At 42.7% G+C, this 8531-nt stretch overlaps 1 protein-coding gene across 1 annotated transcript; it reads left to right on the forward strand.

Moving 5' to 3' along the window:
• Positions 1-191: 191 nt before the first annotated feature.
• ccdc173 (coiled-coil domain containing 173) lies at positions 192-8527 on the forward strand. The gene is made up of 9 exons (XM_042077353.1): positions 192-544; positions 622-830; positions 4693-4866; positions 5004-5209; positions 5588-5744; positions 6011-6150; positions 6951-7143; positions 7617-7781; positions 8066-8527. The coding sequence occupies exons 1-9, from the start codon at positions 484-486 to the stop codon at positions 8417-8419; spliced, it is 1659 nt and encodes a 552-aa protein (XP_041933287.1). The 5' UTR covers positions 192-483; the 3' UTR covers positions 8420-8527.
• The last annotated feature ends 4 nt before the right edge of the window (positions 8528-8531 follow it).

Below are 8531 nucleotides of genomic sequence, written 5' to 3' on the forward strand. Positions count from 1 at the left end.
ATTTATTTAACTTTGTTAAAAAATAGTCGAAGTAAGTTGAAAGTGGTAAGTGACTATTCGACATCATTTTAATGTCGTGCTAGAATCACAAGTTAATGTAGTATAGTTGTAGTAGCCTACAATTGAAAAAATAAACCAAATAAACCATCAAAGATGTCAGATTGTAACGTTAGCGCTCTAGAGTCTTTGCTCTTCCTTCCAAGGGAAAATGCATTCCCTCTGTTCTTGACTGGTTCTTGACATTCTATCCTCGTCATTTGGTCATTTCATTGGTCCCCGCGCGGTTGCCCTTAGAAACACAGCAACAAAAGTAATCTAGGTTGCTAGGTTGCAACGTGTAACACGCTGACAAATTATTAAGTGCAGTAAGCGTGGAGGTTTGTCTGTTTTGGTCGGCAAGCTAGCCCCGAAAAAAACCCTTAATGGATTGTATTTAACAAATCTTTCCCTTCAAGAAAGAGTAGTACACAGGACTACAACAAAATGTCAACAGCATCAGCTTCTGTGGTCCAGTACGGTCGGCGAAAGGGCTCCTCGAAAAACAGTAAGTATCGGGCCTTGGTTATTTGTGTGTTTGTTCTAGGGTATAGTCTTAACGTTACCCCTATTTTTCCCTAATAGTTCATGCACAAGAGATGAAAACTGAACCGATGCCACAGCCGGATCTACGCCAAGTCACTATCCTGCCGAAGTCAGAGTGGCTTCGTATTCAAGACAGTTTGAACCATGTAAACAAATATAATGAAAGTCTCAAGGAGGCTGCCAAGCAAAGAGAAGCCATGCATCAATGCTCCAAAGAAGTGGTGAAATTCTGGTCCAATACCATTGCTGTAAGTTTGACTTAATTTAGATGAGGTTATATGGTATTTAGCAGCTTTTGTCCAAAGCAACATACAAATAACAACAATAGTTAAATTTAACTGTAAATAATTTAAAACGTTGGTAAGACAAGACTACACCAAAGAATGTCAATTCAATCAATAGCCTAATGAAAACAAATAAATACTATAATACACAAACCTTAACGCATAAGAAACGCTTAATAAACTGAGTGCATGTTGAACGCCTTTAGACCTCTTGAAAGACCCAAAGATATCACCAGGTGCAAACCCCAGGTGCTCATTGATCATTCAAACATCTCTGCGCCCAGCAATACAGGCCCGATTAGCGACATTAGAATAAACGAGAGATGAGTATAACTGCAGGGCAATTCCATGCAAAACTGTCACATCCATAACGCCAAAAATGCCATGGTAGTTAGTTAGATAGAGATAGATAGATAGATACTTTATTGATCCTCAAGGGGAAATTCAAGAATAGTTGGCGTTATGGATGTGACAGTTTTGCGTGGAATTGCCCTGCACGTTTGGAGGATTGGGGCCATGAGTCCCCTGTGCGTGTTGTCTGTCCCCCTAGCTGTCAGAGCCTGTACAGGAGCGTTGCATCAGCAAGGCTTGTGTGGCCACTCTGACTTACACCTTACTGGTCAACAATCCAACCAGTTTGAGGGTGAGGCACAACACTTGCCTTATAAACGGACCTAAAACCCCAGACAAGTCTATGGGGATTGTGCTAGTTTTTTTGTCTTTCAACGAGGATTCCAGAACCTTTCCATCTATGCCAGAAGGCATTTATCGCTAATCGAGCAGGCACAGCTTCACAGCTTCAGCTCATGTTTATGATGTGACAGAGTGAAAAAATACCCCCTGCAGTATTGTGGTTGAATGCTTGATGTTGGGGTTAGCTTTCACATACAGCACATATGTCAGGGGACCTATGTCAGTTTGAATGCTTAGTTGTGGTTTGTATAAGTATATATATACTCTTTTGATCCCGTGAGGGGAAATTTGGTCGCATTTATCCCAATCTGTGAAATAGTGAAACACACTCAGCACACAGTGAGGTGAAATATAGCCACATAAGAGTCCTCATTGCTATGTGTAGCCTACAATAATTAGTCAAACGGGACAGCCGTGGCCTACTGGTTAGCGCTTCGGATTTGTAACCGGTGGATTGCCGGTTCGAACCCTGACTAGTAGGAGCGGCTGAAGTGCCCTTGAGCAAGGCACCTAACCCCTCACTGCTCCCCGAGTGCCGCTGTAGCAGGCAGCTCACTGCGTCTGGATTAGTGTGCACTGTACCATGAGAGCGGCTAGTGTTTTTGTCCCCTCAACATTTTTTTAGTTGGGACTAATAAAACTGAAACCTCACCAGTCCACACAAAACAGAAAAGCTGATGCAGATTAAAATGTGTTTCTCTATATGCTTGCACCCCTTAAGGTTGGGTGGGGCCTCAGCCCTTTCTGAGAAATTATAAAATGTTAATGCCAATGCAATGTCTCCCTGGAATGTACAGTAAGCGCTATAAGACCATTGTTAATGGAGCTTTATAAATCAATAACATTGAATTGAATTGATGTAAAAGAGGCAGGCACAAATAAATACAAAGTTTAACAACTCTGCAGTTCAGAGCTTAGCTCTTCCATTGCTTTACTGGAACTTCAGTTAAAGCAGCAGAAGACTTTGTTGTCAAAAACCACTGCCTCTCAAAGGCATCATAAGTAAACACTGTTTCTATTTCAGCTATTTTTTTTAATTAACTTACATGTCAGGGCTCCTAAAATTCTGAAATTAATATGATTTCTCAACATATAAAACACGCAGGAGCAGTTGTCTACCATATTTCCCATTATGGTAATTATTGAGAGCAAGTATTCTATGCAACTGTAAGCAAAAACCTCTGACTACACCAACTCTCAATTCTGTTAAGATGTGTGCCCTGCTACAACCAATGAGCAGGTCAAAGCTAAATGCAGTATTTTTCTGTACTTCCAGCATCTGACCTGATAAACATGTTTTTTACCAGGATCTAGCTCAGTGGTCACTAAATTTGAATGTTTGAAATGTGTAGCCTATATTATTATGACCGCCGCGCAGCGAAGCGGCGATCATATAGGTTTAGTCAGATTTTTTTTTTTTTTTTTTTCTTTTTCGCATGCCCAAATTTCCGTCAATGATTCCCGGGACACTGAAAGACCGGGGTACACGAAACTTGGTGGGCATGTAACCCCACATGGATAGCATGGAACCATCGTTTTTCGTTTTGATCTGTAGCCCCCCCGCTGGACTGGACCCCCCGAAAGGAGGGTAGGGCAGACACAGTTTTCTGTGAATATCTCGAAAACCGTAGGGTTTAGGAGGACCTTTTTTTTTGTATGTTGATCTCAAGGGGCCATGTCAACCCATTCCATAACCACTCATTTCATGTATAGCGCCACCTAGTTAAACACAAAAAAGTAAAAATGAGGTGTTGTAATTGAAGGTATCTGTGACCTAACATAGTCAAAACTGCACGAAATTGGAAGTGTAGGATCATTATGACACCCTCTGTATGCACGCCAAGTTTTGTGGAATTCCGTTCATGGGGGGCCACACAATAAATTAATTTATGTTACTATACACCAACTGGCCTGTAGGTGGCCGGAGACAGTTTTCTGTGAATATCTCGAGAACCGTAGGGCCTAGGAGGTCCACCTTTTTTATGTATGTTGGTCTTAAGGGGGCATGTCAACCCATCCCATTACCACTTATTTCATGTATAGCGCCACCTAGTTAAAAAGCAAAAAATTAGGTGTTTTCATCACAATATCTCTGGCTGACAAGGTCAAAACTGCACGAAATTAAAAGTGTAGGATCATTATGACACCCTCCGAATGCATGCCAAGTTTTGTGTACTTTTGTTCATGGGGGGCCTTACAATAAAATAATTTATGTGTACATTTAGTGACGTACACCAAAAAGGATTCCCGGGACACTGAAAGACCGGGGTACACAAAACTTGGTGGGCATGTACCCCCACATGGATAGCATGGAACCGTCATTTTTCGTTTTTGATCTGTAGCCCCCCCCCCCCCCCCCCCCCCCCCGCTGGACTGGACCCCCCGAAAGGAGGGTAGGGCAGACACAGTTCTCTGTGAATATCTGAATAACTGTAGGACCTAGGATGACCATTGTTTTCAGTATGTTTGCCTCCAGGGGTCATGTTAACCCATTTCATGTGCACACATGTGCACAAACAGATACACACACACACACACACACACACACACACACACAGTAATCATACGTATGACACATACTCACACAGTAGACATATGTACGCTTGCATGCACAGGCACATACGCAGGCACACACACAAGCACACACACACACACACACACACACACAAACAAACACACTCACACACACACACATAACATAAACATAACACAAACAATCAAGAATTTCTCAGAATTATGAACAGGCAAGATGGAGGTGGGGTTGTATAAAATGAATTTTACATGTGAAATCTATGAACTAATCATGTTTTGGTACTTGTTGTCTAGCAGATACCAGTGAGAATTGAGTGTGGATAATGCAATTTAGTGAGACAGTTAGAATCATATAGGCCTTTCAGCGTGATTTCTTTTTGTAGAAAAAATGTGCTGGACTGGGTGGCGGTCATATTTTGTACCGCTCTGTGGTACATCTAGTTCTATATAAATAATTGTGTTTATTGGTTAGTTGCTTTTGCAGTGAACACAAAAGAATTCCCAGACTCAATTCCCTATCAGCCTGTAACTGCCATTATTGTTTCCTTTACCCTGTAGCATTGATGATCGCCTTGCAACCTTGTTAATGATTTGCCCACAGGGTCAAAGACAAAAAAAGCTGGAGGCCAAGAAGATTAGAGAAGAGGTGGAAGAGGAGGAGCGCAAAAGACTAGACCTGGAAGAGGCCATGTACCAGGCCGAGAAACGGAAAGAAGCCATTGAAAGAGCAAAAGCTCAGCAATACTACCAGACCGATCGAGTTAAAGGATTTCATGTAAGTATTCATAGTTGTAAAGATAATCTACATGTGTGCATCTCACAATATTTTCTTAAACAAGTTCAAATTACACATGGTTAGAGAACATAGTCACTTTTGTCATGGGCAGCCTTTTATCTTCGTCCTTTTCCCAGAGTGCTTTGCTCTTGACGGAAGTCCTGAAGGAGAGAGAGGCTCAGCTTGAGCTGAAGAGACGTATCCGTGAGGCCTCCCGCGACAAGGACAAAGAGGTCATGATCACACTGAAGCATCGGGATGAGCAGGCCCTGCAGCAGGAGATGGAGAAGGAGCTGAAGAGGAGGCAGGAGAGCGAAGTTACTGTCAAAGGGCTGCTACAGCAGTAAGAGACTCCTGGGGCTGAGCTGATGTGGAATAGACCTGTCACTGATCAGAGCCACCCACTTACTGTTAGAATTATGGTCCTTTCAGATAATTGGTGTTCGTTTTGGTACATTGCAGTGTGTGTGTGTTTGTGTGTGTCTGCATGTGTGTGCACACACTTGTGTTTGTTTTTGTTGCATGTTTGCTTTCACACTTTTACACTTGAAATTTAAAAGCAGTTGTGGCAGCAGTGGGATTTTCAATTCATTTTCTATTAATTCCTGAATGTGTTAAGCTACAATGATATGGTTCTCTCTCTCTCTCTCTCTCTCTCTCTCTCTCTCTCTCTCTCTCTCTCTCTCTCTCCCTCTCCCTCTCTCTTTCTCTCATCTGCAAGAATAAAAGAGCATGAGCTTACCAAGGAGGAACAAATGAAGGAGGATAAAAGACAAGGAGACGAGTTGAAGCGTCTCAAGGAGCTCTACGACCAGGAGCAGGCCATGCTGGAGGAGAAAAGACTAGAAGAGAAGAGAAACTTGTTGAAGTCCCACAATGTACGAGACTCAGACATCAGAACTATGTTGTGCTTTCACACAAAGCTTTTTGCATTCAGTGCTAAATGCATGCTTTTTGGGTTCTTCTGACACATATAGAAGCTTTAAAATGAGTATTTCTTGTTAGACATGTTTGCAAAAAGACAGAACGCTGAAAAGAGTGTATGGGGAAGCTGTGAACTTTTGTTGTCATGTTGCATCATGAAAATCGCAACATGAAAGAATAAAATTATAAAAGAAGTTGTTCTTCCTGTTGGCATTTGAAGGAGTACATGTGCAACAGAGACATGCTCAAAGCTGTGGAGACTCAGAAGCAGCAGATTGAGGAGGAGAAATGCCAGATGTTTGCCAATGCCAAGCTCAGGATGATGAAGCTGAGGAAGGAAAGGGAAGCAGAGAGGCTCAGGTAGATGTGTGTTTACTTTCACTATGGAATTGTAATGCATGCAACTGTTGGGACTTTGTCAGAATTGACCACAAACCCAGGATAAGTTGATGTTTTCAAATTTGAACATCTACAGGATCGTTGTAAATGTCATGAAATTGACAGCCAAAAAACACTCACCATACTCTATATTCCAGTGTTTTTCAACCTTTTTTGTGCCACGGCACACTTTGACACTTAAAATGTCCCACGGCACACTAACATCCTGTGTGAAGAAAAAATAAACAGCCTAAAATTTCAAATAATACACAGATATGGCCTTATTATGGCTTCTATGCAAGACCTGCTCAATAAAACAAACGCCCTCTGTTTCATTTGTAGGTGACTATATCTAATTTAATTGCTGTTATGAACTGGATATGTGATTATTCTGTGAATACTGGATATGGGGCCCCCGTTGTACAATGCCTGCATACCACAAATAATGCAATCATACAATCAATGAGAGCATGTGGTTATAAATTCTTTGATGCAACAGTTGCTTTTCTGGACCAGTGAGTGACAATTGGGTAATTTTCTGCGGCGCACCTGATGATCTCTCACGGCACACTAGTGTGCCCCGGCACAGTGGTTGAAAAACACTGCTATGTTCAATACTCGGTATTCAGTACTCAATATTAGTACTGGTTCAGAGGTGTTTCCACTGATGAAATTTGATAAATAAGAATTTTTGTTTGGCATGTTATTAATCGGGTGCTGACTTTGAATCCTCTGGAACCTGTCTACCTCTTCATCTCCCCCTACCCCTCCCTCACCCCAAGGGAGAAGCAGAAGGTCAGAGAAGAGATCATTGCACGGCTGGCCGCCCATCAGGAGGAGCAGAAGATCAATGAGGAGGAGCTCATAGCCAAGGCCATAGAGGAGAAGGATGCACGGGAGGCCCGTCAGCTGATGGAGAAAGAGAAGAAGAGGGATGCCATGCTCCAGTCCATTGCTGCTCACCGGGACACCGCGGTAATGGCAGCCTCTCGTGAAACCAAGATGGCCCCATGGGACCTTGTTGTGTTTTACACAGGATTTGATGTTAAGACTTTTGACCAGTTTCTCATACATGGATTAAGCCTAGTCTTAGACAAAGAGCTTTTTTTAAATGGAGATTTTCATTGAAGTTTTCTTTTAGTCTAGGCGACTAAAGGACCTAATCCACGTACGGGAAACTTTCTCTTTATTGTGGTTGTGTGTGTGCGCTTTATTGTGCTCACATGTTAACTGGCTGACTCACCAAAGTAAAAATTAATCTTTTCATCTTTAAGTATGGTGCCAGGTGCATTCTCATTCTATACAGTGTGTCAGTGTGCTGTATCATGTTCAATGCAGGTGTCATTTGTTTGTCATTTGTGTGATTGTTACATTTATTGTATACTAATAGTATGGATTTACAAATATGGATCGTTCTTGATCTCTGACTTTTTGTGGGGCCATTTTAGCGCCAAGAACAGGAAGAGAAAGAGAGAGAAGAGAGGCAGAAAGCTTTGGATTTGCTCATGGCTAAGAAAGAGGCCGACCGGATCTTCCTGGAGAAACAGCATATGAAGGCCGCAAGAATGAAGGAGGACAGTCAAACTCTCCAAAAGATTTACATCCATCAGATGGTGAGCATGACCTGATCTGATCTGAATTGTTTTTGATTAATTTAACAACCTTTTTTATAGGTTTTCAGTGAGTCAGAAATGTAAAGAAATGAATGTCTTAAGAATGTGGCATTTCCAAGATCCGTTTCCATGTTGTGCATGAAACTGATAGTCTCATGTGTTAGCCAAATGTAATTTGACCCCTCCAATCATGTCTCACATTGTCACACTTAAAATGCTAACGCTAAAGAGGTAGATTACTGGAGTCCGGCTATTTGCCATCGCGTATCGATTGTCCCACACAGGCAGAGAAACGAGCCAGAGAGCAAAAGCTGACGAAGGACCTGCAGACGTTTGAGATAACCAACGGCCTGTTGGTGTCTGAGGAGGAGAGACAGTTCCAACAGTACGCCAAGCGCATCATCGCCACGGCCAAGGAGGCCGGGCGTGACCCTGGCCTGCTCCAGAGGGCGGCACGAGAGGGCATCGGGGGAGGGCTGGGCCCCATCTTTGGTGGGGTACGACCCAGCTACCTGGTTCAGGACGACACCGGTGTTCAGATGCCCAGTTACGTCGGCGCTGCTTCCCAAGATATCAAAGAGCTGAACGAGACGACTGACATCCAGAAAGCGAAGAAACGCCTGGGATTCACATGGTGACACAGGCGGTCATTTATAGAATGAGGTTGTGGGACTATGGTTCCTGATGTCTTTCCTGATATCAAAACAGATTTGCTTAATAAAAGTTTCATTAATGTGAACATGTAAGTCA

The sequence above is a fragment of the Alosa sapidissima genome, chromosome 2, assembly GCF_018492685.1.
Source record: "Alosa sapidissima isolate fAloSap1 chromosome 2, fAloSap1.pri, whole genome shotgun sequence".
Lineage (NCBI taxonomy): Eukaryota > Metazoa > Chordata > Actinopteri > Clupeiformes > Clupeidae > Alosa > Alosa sapidissima.